The following is a 21,652-nucleotide window of genomic DNA, read 5'->3' as shown; positions in this document are numbered from 1 at the left end:
ACATGGGGGGAATTAAAAGATTTCTCGCTTTTATTTCTATGTTTTAGAAATACAGTATATAGACATAGGAAGATACAAAACGCAAGGGTCATTTATACATTAAGTCGCGCGATAATGGGGCGGGAGTTTACATAAGAGAAAGGCATTTAAATGCGTAACAAAGGCACGGGTGTTTGTCGCAGAGACATACAATTCGGTATTGATTAAAAGAATTCTTATAATTATGAATGTAAAAGTTACGGTGACGTGACAGTTCGGACATTTCAGGAATATTGCCTCATATATTAAATTCAATTCATATGGGTTCGCTATAATTTTCCTTTAATCTACTAGCGAAAATGTGTATGTATACCTAATTAGAGCAGCGTAGCTCCAAAACTCTACTGAAGTTTCGAATTTTTGTACAATAACTATATTAAATTCAATACAAAACAGGTTCGCTATCATTTTCGTTTAATCTACTTGCGAAAATACGTATGTATACCAAATGTAAGCATTGTAGCTCCAAAACTCTGAAAGTAAAGTAGGGGAACACACTTATTTCCGAAGTTTTTAGTTTTTGTACAATAACTATATTAAATTAAATACAAAACAGGTTAGCTATAATTTTCCTTTAATCTACTTGCAAAAATACGTATCTATACCAAATGTGAGCATAGTAGCTCCAAAACTCTGAAAGTAAAGGAGGGGGACACACTTTCTTCTGAAGATTCGAGTTTTTGTACAATAACTATGTTAAATTCAATGCAAATCATGTTCGATATAATTTTCCTTTAATCTACTCCCGAAAATACGTATTGAGCATTGTTGCTCGAAAAGTCTGAAAGTTAAATGTGATATGCGTTTCTGAGATGATTTGCACCCAATTTTTTGTGACATACACACACGTATACATCTGGAGATTTGCTCAGAACATACCGTTTTCAAGGAAAAACTGATAGTTTTCGATCTATGTGTCTATTTATGTGTTTTCATGCTCACATTAAAAGAAAAGTTAAGCAAAATTAGAATTTTTCCATCGGCCTTCACACTTTAACCCCTTCAAATTTTAGGTATAAGAGTACGGAACCCTCGGTTGTAATGAGAGTGTAACTCTCACATGTCCGATTTTTACTTTTTTTATTTTTAGACACATGAAAATAAGAAGAAAATTTTACAATAAGTTTTAGAGTAGGCCTGATGATCCTCTTGTTTATATAATTTGTTTTAAAAAAAAATTTTACTTTTTTTTTTCTTTTTCAAAATGAAAAGTGTTTTTGACACTAGGATCTACTAGTAAACTCATAGAAATGCAAATTAAAATACATTTTATTTTGAAAAATAAAGACAACGAAAAAATTTAAAATTTTTTTTTAAAACAAATTTTATAAACAAAAAGATCATCAGGCCCACTCCAAAATTTATTGCAAAATTTTCTTCTTATTTTCTTGTGTGTAAAAATAAATAAAAATCACGCCTAAATTTAAAAAAATTTAATTTGTTTATAAAAAATTGCTGTTTTTTGTAAACAAATTCAAATTTTTTTTTTGTTAGTATATTTTGAAAGTCGATAAAAAACTGAATCTTTTTTGTATCTTGGTCATAATTCCTAAATTCAATACTTTTAGAGTTACATGACATTGAAATTGGGTTGTATTTCAAAACAACTGGAAAATATCAGATTTTTAAAAATTCATAACTCGAAAATTTGAGCACTTATTAAAAAAATGAAAAAATACGTAAACCTTTTTTTCTACAAAGAATAAGAAAAAAAGTTGTTGTTACATCCCGGTACCAAAAAATTCTTAAAAGAATGGATGTTGAACAAATTAAATTATCTCTTTTAAATAAAGGTCATTACATACATATGAGTCATTCACGATGTTAATAGTGAAAGATAAATGTAATATAACACCTCTGAATGCGGAAGACTTGCATAAAGCAGATGTGTTATATATATATATATATATATATATATATATATATATATATATATATGTATATATATATAGTAGATTAAGAAATTCAATAATATTATTGATCATTACTCGATATTAATATTATTTTTCATAATACCAATTGTCGATCACTATACATCCTAAGTGACTGCAATCAACTAATTAATAATTAATAGGAAAACTAATGCAGATATATAATAGTTTTGATTGTCATTAGTAATTTAAATTGAACTTTAAATTCATAGACATAATAATAAAAAGAACTTTGATACTTTATACATGTTTTATATAAACTGGCAAGAATACGTGACTTTTGCGCTATATTAAGATATTGTACGTGATTCTTGCGGTTTTTGCAAAGTATGATACATCAATGAATTAGTATATAAACCCCCATTTTTCTATAAAAATTGTCAGTTGATCGGACAAGCTTTTGCCCGAACAGTGTCTGAGAATCGGCCCTTCAGTTTTGTAATTGTTTAAACTTCGTTATTTAAACCCGCGAGTTTAGTGAGTTTTACAAAAGTTTTGTAAAAGAGAAACAAATTTCTCTTTATTTTAAACAATATAATTCTTTTGTTCGAGTTAAATAATTCTTCACTGTCGTATAAAATCTAAATTGTGTAAGTGTAACAATTTATTATTTGTAGAACAACGCATCCAGAGACACATATTTGTAATCCTGATTGCTGCTTGTTACATTACTAAATTTCAACGAATCAATTATAAGTATTACACAGGCCAACAAAATTAGCAAACTTTTTTGGTGCGGCAAATGTCAGACCTGTTTCTGATAGGTTTTTTCGTGCCGAACACGAATTCGTAAACGAAAATCTCCTATCAGCTCTAGTTTTTGAGAAAAACGGGTTTAAAATGTTCAAAAATCGCGTTTTTGGCTAACTTTGAGTACCTCTAACACTGAAACAAAAGGTCTTAGAACCTTCCACTTGGGCTTAATTTGAAGCTTAATGTTTTAACTATTATCCCCAAAAATGACCTATTTTGCACCATAACCTCAAAGTTATTTGTTATCCATTTTTGATTCCCAAATATTAATTTTGTAAAAGTTTGTGCGCGTACATCTAGTCCTTGAGGTTAAGGTGCAGCAATGTAATTTTTATGAACTACAATCAAGGGATAAATTGAATTGAAGCTCAACAAGAAGGTTCACTCACCTTTGATTTTATTGACTAGAGTTATTTAAATATTATCAAATAAGTTCTGTAGCTAAATACTAGTTACCAACAATTTTGAGGTTATTACTGAATAATATAATTTTTAGGGCTTGTAGTCTAAAATTCAAACTTTATTTTAAGTTCAAATAAAAGGTTCTATGCACCTTTTTTCTTTGCTAGCGGTACGCGCTCAAACTTTTACAAAATTAATATTTGCGAATCAAAAATGATAACAAATGACTTTGAAATTATGGTGCAACATGGGTCATTTTTGGGGATAATAGTTGAAACATTAAGCCTCAATTTAAGCCCAAGTGGAAGGTTCTACGACCTTATATTTCAGTGCTAAAGGTACTCAAAGTTAGCCAAAAACGCGATTTTTGAACATTTAAAACCCGTTTTTCTCAAAAACTAGAGCTGATAGGAACTTTTTGTTTACGGATTTGTGTTCAGCATGAAAAAACATATCAAAAACAGGTCTGACATTTGCCGCACCAAAATCAGTGTTGGCCTGTGTTATTGTAATTATATATTGTTATTAATAAATTGCAAATCATAAAAAGGAATATTTTTCTTTAATCGCTTGACACAAAACCCTAAGTTTTGACAAAGTAACACCAACCTGATTAATCAGCAACTTGTCTGAAGACCATAAGCATCTTCAGAAGATAACAAATGCAACTCTGAAATAAAATTTTGATTATCTGTTTGTAAAACCACTACCCTTGATGGAACGATTGGTTCTGTATAAATACCAGAAATAAATTCACGTAAGTTATCTAACGGTGTGCAATTATCATCTTCGTAATTACTTTCAGAACTAACAGGCTGACAATGAGAAATATTATTAATAATGACAGTTTTTAATGCATCTACAAATTGATGACAAGTTTGGGTTGTATTAGATATACCATGCTGTCTAATAACACAAAACAAATTTTTACACGGATCTTGATTAAAATGACGAATTTGCAAATGAGAAGAACCTTCTTCTTTTAAAGTTAACCATAAATATTTAAATGCAAGCATGTTATTTACTCAACCATTTAAAAATGAAAAAGAATTTACACAATCTTTCCATTCAAGGATTTGGGTTTTTCCATTTGCAACTTGTTTCCAAAATTTCCACCGCGGAATATCATTTATTTATTTATCCTAAAGATCCAAGTGAGGACTATTTTCACTTACTGCACATAGGTATGGTTTATCGACAGTTCCATTTGCAGCCGTTCCATTCATTGAATCGAATAAATTATCAGTAGTTTAAACAAATTCTGCAGTATAAAGAGCTTCTGAAGGTAATTGATTACATAAAACACAAGTTTCAATACAACTTGCCATTGTGCTACTCAACTGTGCGGCTGCGACACAGACTTTTTACCCTCACCTATTTGAACTAATGAGGAATGCAAAGCGTTTCTAGTATTTTTTAGTAAGTGAGGGACATCAAAAATCGTTACAATTTTTTTGTCATTAACAACAAAGTAAAATTGATCAGCTGTCTGATTGGTCTTAGCGCACAGTTGACCTCTATTTGTAGGACCTTGATCGCAAACTATAGCTACAACATTTAAACCAATACTTTGAAGTTCTGAAATTGTGTTTTTAATTATATTTTTTAAATGGTCCGTTTGAATAGAATTTAAAGTAAAATAATAAGATAAAACTTTTTTCCATGGACTAGCGACACCTCTTTTCATTAAAACTAAAGCGTGATCGGCTGGCTGAATAGAACGGCCCAAATGGCCTGAATCTTCATAACCAATAACCTTCTCTTTAGGTTGATCATAATTCAAACCTGTTGGAGATGAATTTCATCGAAAATTAATGAACAAACCCGATCTTTTGAGGCATTTTTTCAACTTTGCGCTTTAAGTTGTCCATAACACACTGCCTAATTCCCGTACTAAGAGGGATCTTTGATAGAATGCCTTTAAGTAAACGAGTGCTCGGTAAAGTAAAATGTGAACTCAAATAATTGTACATTTTTGGAGTTCTCTTATAGCAAGAAAGAAAAGAAGCTTTATAGTCATCTGTCAATGAACGTTGTTTCGGTGTTCTCTTAGAATTTCGCAATTGAGATTCGATAAATTGTTTCGTAACGTCATTTAAATCATTATCTATAGCAAAAATACATTTTTTATGCAAATATTTAAGGATTTCGATTTCTGTATCTTTACACTTTAATTTTGATTTTAATTTTGATAATTTGTTATTAACTTTAATGTGGGCTTTAAGGGGGGGTAAGGTTAATTCCATGAAAAAAATGCATATTTTTACGAATTTTTTTTGGCTATACAGAAAGAGTTAATATATTTATTAAATTTTTATATAATAGTACAACATTTGAACAGTATTTCACCAAAGTTTCATTGCAAAATATTGAGAATTGATCGAGTGACAGTACATTTCCTCTGGCTCCCAAAAAAAAAGTTATTTTGCGGTGTTCACTGTAACTCGCAATAGAATCATCTAAAACAAAAGAATGAAAATGGATTTGTTAAAGGAGATGTTTTTCTAGGGATCCCTGGGAGGGTTTTTTTTTTATTTTTGAATTTTTTGTAGCACTTTGAAGCCAAAACCCGGCTGATTTTTTATAGAGAAAATCGGGTTTTTGGCTTCAAAGTGCTACAAAAAATTCAAAAATAAAAAAAAACCCTCCCAGGGTTCTTAAAGAATTTTTGACAATTCGTTAAGCATTTCATATGTTATTGGAGCCTCATCTCCATCTTGAAAAATTAAATTATTTTGAGAATTATTATTTTGATCACAGCAAGAGCAATTATTTGGAAATGATTTGTCAGAAAAATTTTCTTCAACATTTGAATCTTTTGAAAAACTATCAGAAAAATTATTTTCATTTAAGTTTAGACTACTATTTTTGGTGTTTGAAAATTCAGAAGACTGTGGGTCATTACTTGATTCAAAATGTTGTTTTGAAGAAGCAGAATTTGAAGAATCTGTATCTTGAACTGATTGGTTTTTTTCATTAGCAATTTCAAGAAAATTAAATGGAACAACATTATATTTTAATCGAAGTTTTTCTGGATTAACGTAATCAGTCTCAAGAAAATGTTTTTCACAAACGTAAAAATTTTTGCAATTTAAAGAAAAATCTATTTGGCAAACTGTTTGCCATTTTTTACAACTTGCATCATATTTCGCGGAAATCTATGAAAACGTAGATTACGTGCATCATCAAGAACGATATAATACTTACTATCGCATTTTGGAAATTTACAAGTCCATTTAAATTAGACTTACTCAACACCATCGCAAACATACGCTTTTAACAAGATCGTACGTAAAAGTATAACAGAATTATTCTATACAGACAGTACTTATATCGGAAAATTTACAGAATTTCAACAAAAAAAATATCTCCCAGCCAATGTAGAAAAGGAAAAGAGAAGAAACTTTCAAGTATAAATACTGCAACTAAGCCAACAAAATTTATCAGAATTAGGAAAAGTAGCCATTAAAAATATTTTAAAAACATACATAGCTGAAAAATACAAATAAAAAAGTTCTGCTCCATTTTTCTAAAAGCGGTTAAGTTTAAAGTTTGAAATTTATTAAAATGTAAACATATTGGGTGTTTTCGGCATTCACTCATAGTTAACTCTAGAGTTAGCAGTGGTGCTCAAATGTAAATTTTGATTTTCAGTTCGTCTGTTGGTTGTGAACGTTGTTGATTGGCAATTTGGCATAGACGATTCATTTTGATTGGCGCAGGGTTTGCAATTGTAACAACATGTGAAACGGGCCTTTTATTCTAGTAATGTAATGTTAAAATAAAATTTTTTGTTTCTAGTATTCATAAAAGTCCCCAAAAATTAATTACTAGATGACCCAGAGTTAACTCTGTTTTCTTGCGAGAGTAAAGAAAAAGGGTCAGTCATAACCTTTAATGGCCGACAAAATTTGTGAACGGATTGTTTGTTTTGAAAAGTGTAAATTGAAACATAATAATTTTTTTTATTAAAAATTATTTTAACTTTTTATTTATAAAAAACAACTTTAAGTAAAATAAATAATCTAGTTTCTAAAACAATTCAGATTAATTAAAGTTAGGGAAATAATGAAAAATTTGAAAATTATAAACTTTAAAAAAATAACACGTTTATGGGTAGCAAAAATATGTTCCATTTTTAAATGAAAAACAAAAAATACGTATAAATTAAAAAAAGTAAGCAAACAAGGACAACTAACTTCAAACTCAGGGTGATGAAAATAGAAAATCAATTATTTTATTTAGGTAAATAAATTTTCAAAGATAATATCATTGAGCACCACTGTTAACTCTAGAGTTAACTCTGAGTGAATGCCGAAAACACCCATAGTTGACTACTTAATAATTTGTATTTTGAGTTCAGAAGAATATTTTAAGAGGTCGTAATTGTTAATTGAGAATAAACATTTTTGGTATGCTCACAAAATACTTGTTGGATTGAGATAAAATTTTATCAAAAAGTCAAAAACAGTATAAAAAAAGGCTCTGATCTTTAAACTTTTTTTTAAAACTAATAAAATAGCATATTTGAAAAATCACATGGTTACCTTATTATAGTAAATACTTTCTCTAAAAATGCGACTTTTTGAGAATAATTTTTTAATTTTTATGTCAACTACATTTGAATAAAACATTTTATTAAACACAAACTGTAATAGAATTAATAATTTAAATAAATTCATTTCAACAGGATAAACTGTTTTAAATATTAATATAAAAATATTTTGACCTTGCCGTAAAATTTTTAGCAAGCTTGTAGGAATAAAGATACAAAGCATACAGATCCAGAAATGTCCTTCTCGTCAAACTGTAAACTAAAGAATATTTACATACAAATATTTGAACTGAATTTGAATTATCAATAATTCAAACGTAAAAATTTTTCCTACGAAAAATAATTCCTTTAAAAAATTTTTTTTTTAATTTTCTGATCTTTGCAGATCAATATTCTTAAGTTCGCAATTTCAAGCAAAGGAAATTTCTATAAGAAGCACTTAAAAATTTTTTAAGCCATTTTCAAAATACACGCATACATTCTTACACATTTCAATAAATTAAATCTTTACATGACACTTGCAAAAATTCTGGAACACTTTTTTCCAACTTTTATGGAAGTCCAGGGGCGCTGATAGCGTTGACCTGCTTCCCTACCTCGTTCACCAAGTTCTTCAATCATAAATATTGGATCTCCAACTTTCTAAAAATTAATTGAATATTAATTTTCTACACATATTAGTGAAAAATATTTAATTGTTAACTTTTAATGTGTCTAATTTATAAGAGAAATTGTAACAAAAATTATTTTAAAATTTTGTAACATTGGTCGTTCATATTACAAAAAGTACATTTATTTTACTGACATTTTTAAAGAATATTAAATATTATAAAAAATAAATTCTGTGAGAATTAAAATTACTGTTTTAAAAGAAATAATTTTAATTTGTCAATATTAATTTAACAATTAAATTATAGAGGAATGTTTACTTAATTTTTTAAAAGTGTTAAAATTTTTAGAGAGTTTTAGTTAACACTTTTTGATAAATAACAAAGAAAAAATCAAAATTTGATAAATAACAATTAGATTCATTTAATAGGAATAATATAGTTTTTGAAAAGTTGCAATGGAAAATTTTGATTTTTTCTATTTTTAAAAGATTTTATATTACAAATTCTAAAAATAATTTTAACCAAAAGTTTGAGAATAATTGCATTTTTCAATATATTGAATTAAAGGAATTTTAAATAATTTAATAAATATAGTAAAATTTTATATAAGATAAAATATACCTATAAATATACCTATTTTATTATTTATTATTAAGTATATAATCAGACATGTGAATTATATTTTATTGTTGTGTGTATATATCTGTAAACTTTTGTCTTGTAATTTTATATTATATCCTACTTTAGTTTTGTGTTTTAATTTATACTTATATATATTATTTATATTACATTTTTAATTTACAATTAGTTTTATTTTTAAACTTGCGAAAAAGAAAATTGTAAAACTATACAAAAGTAAACATTTAAGAAATTGTCTCTTTTCATTTATCACTTTTTTAAAAATATAATTCACATTTGGTAAAAAAAACAAAAATGCCAGAGGAATACACATAATATTAAAAATAAAAGACATTTTATATTAGTCACATGAACATTAAAAACTGAAAAAAACAAATAATGAAATAAAAAACTTGCAATGACGCTATATTATAACCTACAATTCACTATCAACTACAACTTGATATAACATTAAAAGTAATAATTTTACTCACCTGTAATAAAATCACTTGGTATCCACACAATTCACAAATTGTTTTTTTCACTGCCACAAATTATATCCAAGTTTGGTAATCACAAATTGTAAATACAAACGTTGAAAAATAACCGGCTGGCAATCTTTATCATATGTTTACATACAATGTACACGGAGAGAAAAATCATACTATATTCACATGGGTTGTGTCACTCATTATTCACATCACCTGTGACGTGTTTTTTTTACACAAAATTCATGTGTTTATTGGGTCGTAGATTTCTATGCAAGAAAAGTTTGGAACATGTACTATATTTGCTTCAAGTCCATGTCGTAAATACTTCCCTCCACTCAATGCGAAATTTGCTTGAAATCCATCCGAAAAGCGCATGGATTTCAAGCAAATTTTATATAGAGAGAAGGAAGGCAATTTTATCATGTTTCTTAAGCGTTTATAGTTTACAGATCAATCAGAATTAGTATACATGTCTTTCTAATTTCACACAACGTTTATTCATGCAATAAACACAAGATTTCATGAAAAAATATCTTGCGTGATAAACGATTTTTACATGAAATAGTGTTGTGTGAAAAAAGCAACAGTGGCTCATGTGAATATAGTATGATATTTCTCTCCGTGTATAATGAACGTGCAATTCACTGCTGAAGTCAGCGAATTACCATTAAAATTTTTAAATAGTAGCTCACTTGACTTCAGCAGTTTTGCATGGCAGTGACGTCAAATGCTATGCTCCCTTTTCCATCGTTCGCTTCACCGGGGTGCGCAAAAGGTTAAACACAAACAAAATTCAAAATATACGAAAACACAGCCCGCGGAGCAACCAACACTTGAATGTTTATAAGTTCGTCAATTTTGCTCCGATCGGCTTAAAATTTTTACACAATATTCTTGAAATATTATACATTTATTTAATAAAATAAAAAAAAATGCAAAAAAAAATTAAATACCATACCCTTAAGGATGATAACCTTCCGCCCTTGCGATGGCAGCTAGGTTGAGTTGCAGCAGGGAGCGCATGAATTGGTGAGAGTTGTTAGTATTAGAACTAGTACGAGTGTATTGAAGAGATCGTTGAGAAAAATATGTGTTTCACCGATTGAAAGGAAGAAAATGTGGATAAAGTTTAGTAGCGTGACTAAAGGATTATTGTTAGGGTTTCGTTCACGCAGTGAACCGAAACGGATCCCTTATGGTTTCACTCATGTCCGTCCACAAAATCATGCCCCCCGCCTCTAAAACCTAACAATTTCAACCGATTAAGCTCAAACTTGACGTACATACGTATTTTTGCGAGTAGATTAAACGAAAATTATAGCGAGTCCGATTGGAATTGAATTGAATATAGTTATAAGTCCAAAAACTCAAAATTTCGGAAAATAACGTGTTCCCCCCTTAACTTTTACAGTTTTGGAGCTAGGATGTTCAAACTTGAAATACATACGTATTTTTGCGATTAGATTAAAGGAAAATTATAGCGAACCCGATTGGAATTGGATTGCATATAGTTATATTCGAAAAACTAGAAATTTCTGAAAAAAGCGTGCCTCCTACTGAAAATTCTTATGTAGGATCTTTATAGGATCTCACATAAATTCATATATTAAAATCCACATAAAATCCTATGTGTCATGTAAGAAACTATATAGGATCTTATGAAAAATCATATGGGAAATTGAGACATGATTCCCAAGCAGCACGGTATATCCCCCCTGAATTCCCATGATCATCCAGGAAAATCAAAATGTCCGCATTATGGGAATATTCCACAGTGACATTCAGGGTATATTCCAGTGACATTGAGTGTAATATTAAAGGAATATTCCAGTGATATTGAAGGAATATTCCACGGTTATATTGAATTTTTTTTAAGTTTTGAAATAATAGAAATATGTTATGAATTGTTATTTGAATAAGCAGGAAGATTAAAAACACATTTAAAAAAAAATTTAATGTAACCGTGGAATATTCCCTCAATATCACTGGAATATTTCAACAATATCACCTGAATATCCGCTTAATGTCACTGGAATATTCCATGAATGTCACCGAGGAATATTCCCTCAATGTCACTGGAATATACCCTGAATGTCACTATGGAATATTCCCATGATGCGGACATTTTGATTTTCCTAGAAGATCATGAGAATATTCCACTGTGGTATTCAACAGATATTCAGGGAATATACCCTGCTGCTTGGGTTTGAAGTGGGATTTGATGTAAATCCTTATAAACGTATTCTTAGGTAATAAATTATGAAAATTCCTATATGAAATCCTACAATTTTTCTCGTCACATTTTTTCTTTCAATTTCTTTGGTCAATTTCCTCCGTGTTTTCTCAAAAAAAACCTACCAAAATTCATTGCTCAATTCTTAACCAGAAATTTTTCTCTATCAAATCATACATCAAATCTTTTTTCGATTCTTGAATAAAAAATTATTACAAATATCTGACATGGAATCATATTAAAAATCTTCACGTGAATTCTCAATCATATAGAATTTTATGTAGATTTTGAAATATTTATGTAAAATTTCACATAGAATTATATAAAGGAAACAATATAGGATTTCATATAGGAATTTTAAGTTGGCAGACGGTAGTTTATAAAAATTAAAAATTATTTAATTAAAAATAAAATAATATTACTGCAAATTGTAGTCAGCTTACAGTTAAACTTACTATAACATTATTTTAAGCTTCCCGTAACCTTTCCGTAAACTTACTGTAAGCTTCGTGTAGTCTTAATGTAAGATTCCATGTAAGATTACTGTAAGCCTCATGTAAACTTCCTTTAACCTTACACTACTGTTAATTAATATTAATAAATATTATTTATTAATATTTAAAAATTTTTTTCACACCAGATGATATATATTGTGATGTAGGATATACAACCCTAACGGGAATAATTGATTAAAATCTACTGCGCAGTCGTAAAAGCTATATTAAACTACTGCGCATAAATAACTGTTTAATTTATTTATAAACATTTATTAATAATAATATAAGTTTACACAAAGCTTATAGAAAGTTTATGGGTAGCTTACAGTAAGGTTATAGTAAGATTAACTGTAAGCTGACTACAATCTTATACTGCAGCTTACGGTAGAGAGGACATTTGCAGCTCACCTTAATCTCACCTGAAGCTTACGCTGTAAGCTAACGAATCTTAGGTTTAAACTCAAGGGAAGCTTACAGCAAGATATTGTGCTGTGTGGGGTATTTGATACTTTGATACTTCTCGAAAATTTTATGAAGTTTTTACACGTTTAATTATACGTGTATTCGATATTTTGATTAAAATTTAAATTTTTTACCAGAACTCCACAAGTATTTGATACCTTGATATTTTTTGAAAATGTTATGAAATTTTTAAACACGTCTAATCGATACTTTGATATTTTTCAAAAATTTTATGAACTTTTTACCCGTGTAATTCATACTTTGAACTTAACAGTCATTTTTTCACTGAAACTCCACGTGTAGTTACACGTGTAAGAAGTTCATAACATTTTCGAGAGATATCAAAGTATCGATTACATGACTAGTTCCACGTGTAACAATTTTTGAAATTTTGAAACAGTTTTAAAGTATCAAATACACGTGGACTTTATAGAAAAAATTACTTTTAAATTCAAAGTATGTATTATTTACACGTGTAATTCCACGTTTATTTTTTCAATAGGGAAGATTCGTTTCTATTTTCATAAATGTAATTCTTTTGTAAATTATATTTGAATCAAGGTTTTATTTCAAAATGGCGGATGCAATATGACGGACAACTTTTTTCTAAATTAATTGCATTCGATATTTTAAATTTATAAAATTTGATTTCATATTCATAATCAGTGTTACATCTGGTCATTTTATCGACTTTATTTTTTTTTCCATATTTAATTTTTCCACGTCCCTTATCTTTTTAAAAGAAAAAAACTCTACAACTGCATCCTCCAGACGTCGACCGCTGGGGTCCTTCTCCTTTCATTTTCGACAGGTCCGAGAGTCCCTGTCGCCAAGATTTCCTTCTGTTTGTAATAAAATTTGTCTAGGTTCCGAAAATATATATAGTATGAATGCATGCATAAAATATTTTAGAAATAATATAAATTTTTATATATAACAATTAATATAATAACAATTAACTTTAATAATTAATTTCATTATTATTAATAAATAATTAAAATGTTATTTTTCAACAATTTATATTAAATTTTAATAAAAACTAGTAATTGTCGAAATTTATAATTAATTATTGTTCAAAATTATTAATATAAGTAAAATTAATAATAAAAATTATAAAAAATATAAAATTAATAAATAAACCATTAAAATTTAATACAATTTAACAATAATTAAATTATATTGATATTTAACAATAAATAATTAAAATTTCAAATAATTACAACTATAATTTGTAGGTTAGGTTAAGTTATTATACAAATTAGTTAAAATTAACATTAATTATAGAAAATTATAAATAAATTAAATCTAAGAAATGTGTTATTCTTAAAAATCGTTGTAGAACCAAAATTCAAAAAAGGTTATGTAAATTAAGTCAAATAATAATTTTTAATAACAAATTATAATAAAAATTATTATTGTTTATAACAAAAAATTAATCTAATTGTAAAAAGATGCAAAATATAAAATATCTCCCCTTCTTTCAGATTTTATCCCTACTTTTGGAAATCTGTGTCCTTAAAGGAACACCCACAAGTTCCGACCCCCCCCCCTAAGGGTTGGGTCAGTGGGGCCCAATAGAAAGAAAATGTAAATTAGTTTTCTTCATTTTTTTTTACGAATTTTTACCATTTTTTTTTCCAATTCCAAAGAATACTGCCGTATTAAAGCTGGCGGTTATTCTTTAAAATTGTATAATTTTACCTATGTGATTCCAAATTATTTTAACGCTTTGATTCCAAAATTTATTAACGTCACTTTATATAGTTGTGACTAACAAATTTTACTCCTTATATTGTGTATTTCCTTAATTTTTTTAATTATCTATAAGAAAATTCAATAAAAATAAAATAATCAAAATCAATTCCCAAGCTATTGGATGAGAATCCAGGCTTAAAATTGTAATAAAATTTTTGTAACTATAATTTTAATTTAAAATATAAATTTTAAATTATTATTATTTGTTATAAAAATTTATAAAGTAATATTTATGTTACATTACGTAACATCAGCGACCCCAAAAATCTTTGAGTAACAAGTTTTAAGCAGCTATTTTATATTGTTGTTGCCAATATCGCTACACCTTCGTAATGTACAGGGTTCAAGCTTTAATTTGACCCCTATGGGAATTCTTCAGCACGTCGGATTTACTTTTATCTCTATTATCGATAGAAAAAAAGTTATAAATGAAAAAGAGAAAATGGTAACATGTACGTACCAATAAGAGTTAAGTTGATTCTGAAGTTTCTAGTTGGTGAGTTTACGAAATCAACTCTGCATCTAAATATCCCTTGGTCAATGAATTTAACGTTGTTCAATTTTAATCTACCTCTATGACCATCAGCAACTTGAAAATATGTTTTCCTTCCAAGTTCGTTACTAACGGCCCAGTGAACAGCATTTCGTAAATTTCCCTTTCTCGCATCAATGCTAAAATGAAAAAAGTTATCTATTAATTGTAATATATAAATTAATATTGACGTTTTTTAAATGAAATAAATTGTAGTAATATAATTTCTAAATATTTTCTCCGACCCGTGTGAAAATTTAAATCCTACCATTAGTAGGTCCCGAAAAGATTGCTGTATTTTATTTAATAATCCGATCCAGAAATATAATCAGGTACTTATGGTGTTCCCTTACGCTCGAAATGAAAAGGCCTGACTTATCACAGTCACTGCATGCAACTATTAAAAAAAGGTGTTTTAGTGCAAGGTCTACAGTTTTCACAATTATTAATATTTTTCAATAAAAATTTACATACAGGTATATCGAAATATGGACTATTCGGTAAAATAAACATCGTTTTAAAAAAATGTTTAACAACGGCTAAAGTTTTTTTTTTAAATTTTTCTTTTTTGACGCGCATAAAGGTACATAACCCCTTAATGGAGCGGTCACAGCTCGGCTGCCTGCGTGCGGGCAGACAACCGAGCTGTGACCGTACACTAAAAAAAGGGTTTGGTATTGATAACCAAACGTTTGGTTGGTATTTAAGCAACCAAAATTTTTTTGTTGAATCAACAAAATTTTAATTGTCTCAATCAAAATTTGTTTGACACAACCAAAATTATAAAAAAAAGGATTTTTGTTGTCCTAACTAAAGTTTGATTGGGACAACTAAAATTTTGTTGATTCAACAAAAAATTTTTGGTTGCTTAAATACCAACCAAACGTTTGGTTGTTAATACCAAACCCTTTTCTCAGTGTACCATAAGGATTCCTAAACAGTGTGTTTTTCCTATCAGAATCGCTAAAAAGAGAACATCAATTTTTTTAACCTAGTATTCCTTTTAGTAGACCATATCACATATTTTGAAATGCATGCTAGAGCTTTATAAAGCAATGGAATCCGAACGATTTTTTTTGAAAATATGCACTATATTGGTCCGACATTTTGAATTCTGAAAAACTGACACTGAATTCGAAATCAGCGGCCCCGGAAACCCCCGAGTAAATAATTTCAAACGAATTCGAACGATTTTTGAAAAAAAAGTCCGCCGTGTTGGATTCGTCATTTTAAATTTTAATAAACTGACACCGTATTCAGAATCAGCGACCCCAAAAAACCTCCAAATAACGAGTTTTAAGTCAATTTTATTCTTTTTAATTAGGAAAAATGTTGTATTTTGATAATGGGTCAAAAATTCAAAATTTGCCCCTTTTTTGACAATCAAAAATTTTGTTAACTTTTTTTTAAGATCGGTCTTTATTATTTGATTTTTTAAAGTTAAAAACGTGTATTTTCTTTCTGTTTAAAAGTTATAACTCTTCAAAAATTCACTGTTTAAATTTTTCAAATAAATTCAAACCCTTTTCTCTCCTATAGTTTTATAAAAAACCTAACAATACTTCGTGGTTAAAGTACTCACCCATAGGCATAGGGCTAAACTCTGTACAAGTTACAGCCCGATCCGACCCACTTTTTTCATTTAGGGATCGTTCAAATATTACGTCACACGCTTAGGGGGAGTGTTTGGTTGTTCTGTGACGTTCTGTGATGAAGGGGGTGGGGGTTGATTCTCTAGTCTGAAGTCACAAAAATTCAATTAAAAATTACATGAATCACCACACGCGAAGTTGAAAAAAGTCAATTTTAAGAAATTTTTAGGGTTCCGTTCACGCAGTGAACCGAAACGGAACCCTTATGGCTTCACTCATGTCCGTCCACAAAATCCTGTCCCCCCCCTATAAAATCTAGCCATTTTAACCGATTGGGCTCAAATTTGGTATACATACATATTTTCACAAGTAGATTAAAGGAAAATTATAGCAAACCCGATTGGAATTGAATTGAATATTGTTATATTTCAAAAACTCGAAATTTCGGAAAAACGTATCCTTCCGCGCTTTAACTTATACAGTTTTGGAGCCAAGAAGCTGCAACTTGGTACACATATTTAATTTCATGTGGAGATTTCACATAAAATATAGCCAACCCCTTTAAAATATTATATTTAAATATTTAAATTTAAATAATCGTGAACGGAACCCTAGGTAAGCGAATGATGATTTTAATTAAGCGAATGATCAATTTTAATTTTTATCCAATTTTTATAAACAATGGCTCATTTTTCTCTTTGAAAGATTTTCTACAATTCTGATTTTGTGTTTTTGTTAAATAATGGTTTGTTAAAAAAAAATTTATTTGTTTATTAACTTTTTGAACAAAATATTGTTAATAAAATTCAACAAACATAATTGTAAAAAATCTTTCAAAGAGCACAATAAATTGATTAAATTTTTAAGAGGCCTTTCTTTATGGAAAACAGGTGTTTACAATTTTTTAAAGAAATTTATTGTTTAAGGACAACATGTGTCGACAGCATATACTGTCCTCTTCAGATCCAATGGCTTTTTTATAAAAAAATAGATATTAACAATTAACAATTGACAAATGGTATCAGCGTTAAAATTAACAGAATTTTTGATATTTTTTTAAATATAAATCATTTTGATATATCTTCTTTTAAATTCAATTATTTCATTATTTAAAATTGTAGTATTGTTGAAATCAAAAACATGATGATTATTTGTAGCATGAGAACTAAGACCAGCGTAGTAAAGTTACGCGTAACTTGAAGTTTTCGACGTACAATACGTTTTCTACGTAATATACGTTAAAAACCGTATAAAACTCAAGTATAGTACATTTTGTCCATTTCTGTCAGAGATTTGGAGGTTATAATTTGTTTCCGTTATAAAAGAAGGTTTTTAATACGTTTAAAAATGAAAGGAAAACGAAAATATTTACAAAAATACACAAAAAAATTTCCTGGGATGGTTTGAGTTTTAAGAAAAAAAAGATAGGCGATAAAAATTGTGCAAAATACTTAATTTATAATTAAATTATTAAAAATATAATTGTAGAACGTCTTGAAAGTCATAGGTATGCAACAAAATTATTGCATTAATATTTTTTAAAAAATAATTGCAAATAATTTTGCCGTTTTAGTTATAATATTTTGATTTTTTCAATACAAAAATAAATGTGAAGTTAACTTAACACATAACGCTACATTCTTTCATTTATAATTTTTTTAGAAGATAACCTGATTCTTCCTACAATTTGCTTCTAGGTCTTCCGACTTTATTTATTTTTAAACCATAAAAAAAGTTCAAATATATCAAAATATTTAAATTTTAAAGAAATTGTACACTCTTGGCCAGATATGTCTACACTTTTTTGTCCTTTCTAACGCACGTGTTGCCATGACAACATGTGAGTTAGAAAAGGACAAAAAAGTGTAGGCATATACGGGCAAGAGTGTATTGGGATCTGACATTCGTACACATGCCATCTGGTGTTGAAAAATGTAACTAGTTTTGGATAACTGTTTGTGTCACTTGCAATTGTAGTTCCGCTGTCATTGTTAATTATTTTATCATTATGAATGAAGCTACATTTTTTACCGCGTGAGAAATCTTCCTGCAGAATTAAGTGTTCTGTGAGAGGCTGTGGCAGTACTGTAGTGAAAAATTTAAGCGTAATTTTCCATAAATTTCCGAAACCAAAACAACGAGTAGTGGATGTGAAAAATACGTTCGATAATTTTGAAAGTCGATCAATTAAAGGCCTGGAAAAATGCTTTAAAAATAAACAGTATAAAGCCTTCTATGAGAGTATGTTCTCTGCATTTCAAAAGAAGTGATTACATTTTGCCAGGTAAGTTTAAGATTTTAAAATTTGGAGGTTATATAATCTTTCATATTACCCGTGCATGTGAACATTTTGAAAGTTAATTTATCACTGTAAAAACGGATAAATAAATTTTTTTTTCACTTCTTGTTAACAGACTTTTACAATGAAAAATGAAATATATACATTTATAAATTTTCATATAATTACATGAAATATAAAGGAAAATACAATACTTTTCTTGCACATGTATCGCTGGATTTGAGAAAATCATTTGTATAAAAATAAGATTTCTTTTATATTTTTATTCATGTTTGTAAATAGGAATTTAAATAGTAATTTTGTATTAAAAAAATTCACTTATACATTTATTAAATTAAGCAATATTTTTTAAACGATTTTGTTCTATTGCATCCCATGTTATTCCCATGTAAATTCACTAAAAGTGTTACCCAATTTACGCCATATTGCTTTAGGCCCCGCCCCCATGTCAGATCCCAATAGGTTATTGAAAACAAACGAGAATAAGGTTATTCAAGTTGGGTGGGGGAAAGCCAAGATGGTTGCTTGCTGGTGCACCTATCAGCCTATCAGCATTCATTCCCACGAGAAATGTCTCGTGGGAATGAATGCTGATAGGCTGATGGTGCACCAGCAAGCAACCATCTTGGCTTTCCCCCACTCAACTTGAATAACCTTACTTAGAATAACGCATGCGCAGTACACAAAATGTAATATACCTTAAATACGTATAAAACTTGTGAGGTAATGGGTAAATCCACGAAACTTTTAACTTTCAAGAAAAGAAAATTTCTTTTTTTAATTTGCAGGCACATTGATGTCTTTTTGTATACACGTTTAAGTACATTTTAGTACTACAAATTCATATGCGTGATTCATTTTTAGCTCACGCCGTCAATGTTTAACTCTTAAAACTCTTTAATGTTAATAAATTACATACAATATTGAAAAATTCAACTTTTTTTATTTTTGATATCGGAGTGGTTTCCAAAGTATTTTCGTCCTCTGAACACGATTCTGGCACCCAAATTTGCTTAGCACGTCAGGATTTTGAGAAAAAAGAGGGGAATGTCTCCAAAAAAGTTTTTTCAGCATATTCTTAACTTAATAAAATTTGTTTCACTCAAAATACTTAAGCGGCGTTTTTGTGTTCAAATATATGTATGAAAATGTTTCGATCACACCATAGATTGACCTGTTTAAAGCAAAAATGCAGTTGTGCCTTTCAAAAATGTATAAATTTAAATGAAATTACGATTTTTATTATCATCTTCTAATTGCTCTTACATTAGTACATTTAGAGGCACATAAATGAAAAAGGTCTTAAAATTTTCGTTTTTTCATTCTCTATTCAGATATCCATTGAACTTTTATTTTTATTGAACGCCGCACAAGATATTTCCTTAAGGGGTCTATCTAAAGTGAGACTTTCGGATTCAGAAATTGATAAAATATCTACATTATTAATGGAATTGAGAAAAAGTCAGCCAAATGATTTTTCAAGGAAGCCGAAATCATTACGAGATGTAAAGTTTTGGAAAGCAACAGAGTTTAGAAACTTTTTATTGTATAGCGGACCGATTGTTCTAAAAGACGTTTTAACGAAAGAAAAGGAACAAATGTATACAAATTTCGTGGCGCTCCATGTAGCAATAAGTATTCTTTCAAGCTCAATTTTTGTTAAACTTCCAGGATAAATTGTTTATGTTCAGCAGCTCATTGAATACTTTATTCAAACATTTGAAAACATACGGAAAAGAATTTATGTCGCACAATTATCACGGCCTACTCCATCTCTGTGAGGACGTTTAACAACATGGACCTGTAGATGATTTCAATGCATTCAAATTCGAAAACTACATGACGTCGATAAAAAAACTAAGAAAGAAACCGACATTTACCAATCACATATACTTTGCAAACATTCGCATTGTGAAGGTCCTTTGATTGATAACAGTGTCAAGATAAAAAAATATAAAGTTATTACTAATAAATCTTTTTCAATTGATTGTATCAGCTCAAGAAATAACTGTATTCTCCTTCCAGATGGTTCTATAGCAACAATTTTAAATATTATTTAGCTTGAAAATGATAATTTTCATTTAATAGGAAAAAATATCTTTCTAAGGAAAACTTCTATACATCTCCATGCAATTCAAGTAATTATAATATACACATAATATCAGCAGAAATCAATGAATACAATTCTTGGCCGCTATCCGAATTAAAATAAAAAATGTGGAAGATTCCTAAAAACAGGAAACTGGCAGTCATGTTTCCATTACTTCGCACAACTTCTCACTAAGTAGGGTCAGTTGGGGTAAATGGGGACAAAATCTCTATTTTTCACAAATTACGTAAGTTTCTTCCTTTAAAAGGTAATATTTGCGGAAATATTTTTTTTTAAAGTTGTTATTTACGTTGCAATTTTATGCAGCAGAAAAAATTTTAGATAAGCTTTAAAAGCATGAAACTGACTGTCCCCATTTACTGAACTTTAGAAAATTTTTTAAAATTTAGGGTAAATGGGGACAGCAAAGTTGAACCAATTGAATTTTTTTTATTTTTTTATTTCAGTATTTTGTCTCGCATTTGAAAAAAACATACTTAAAAATCATACCAAATTTTTTTCTTATTCCTTATGACTCCCATAACAGAAATTCACTTGAATTTTTGATTGTTGTTAATTTGGTTAATAATGGCAAGCTGTCCCCATTTACCCCAAAAATTTGAAGACTCAGTTCTAATTAAAAAAATTAATTTATTTTAGAAACGAGTGCTAGAATCAATTGGTGGAAAAAATACCAATACATTTTAATAAATTTCTGTGTTTAACATATTTAAAAGCAAAATAATGAATCTATGCAACTAATCATGATCGTATTGAAAACTGTTATTTGAAG

At 28.6% G+C, this 21,652-nt stretch overlaps 1 protein-coding gene across 6 annotated transcripts in view; it reads right to left on the bottom strand.

Moving 5' to 3' along the window:
- The window catches only part of LOC127276942 (neural cell adhesion molecule 2), a 1,005,192-nt gene that overhangs the window by 846,755 nt on the left and 136,785 nt on the right, over positions 1 to 21,652 (bottom strand). For all 6 annotated transcript variants that reach the window (XM_051297698.1, XM_051297696.1, XM_051297701.1 and 3 more), the window contains one exon: positions 14,808 to 15,019. In XM_051297698.1, the coding sequence (XP_051153655.1) occupies positions 14,808 to 15,019 (212 nt within the window). The remainder of the gene's footprint in view (positions 1 to 14,807; positions 15,020 to 21,652) is intronic.

This window comes from Leptopilina boulardi, unplaced genomic scaffold, assembly GCF_019393585.1.
Source record: "Leptopilina boulardi isolate dan_hultmark-lab unplaced genomic scaffold, ZJU_Lbou_2.1 LbouV2_161, whole genome shotgun sequence".
NCBI classification, from domain to species: domain Eukaryota; kingdom Metazoa; phylum Arthropoda; class Insecta; order Hymenoptera; family Figitidae; genus Leptopilina; species Leptopilina boulardi.
Note: the sequence above shows the minus strand (reverse complement) of the source record. Positions and strands in the feature narration are given on the sequence as shown.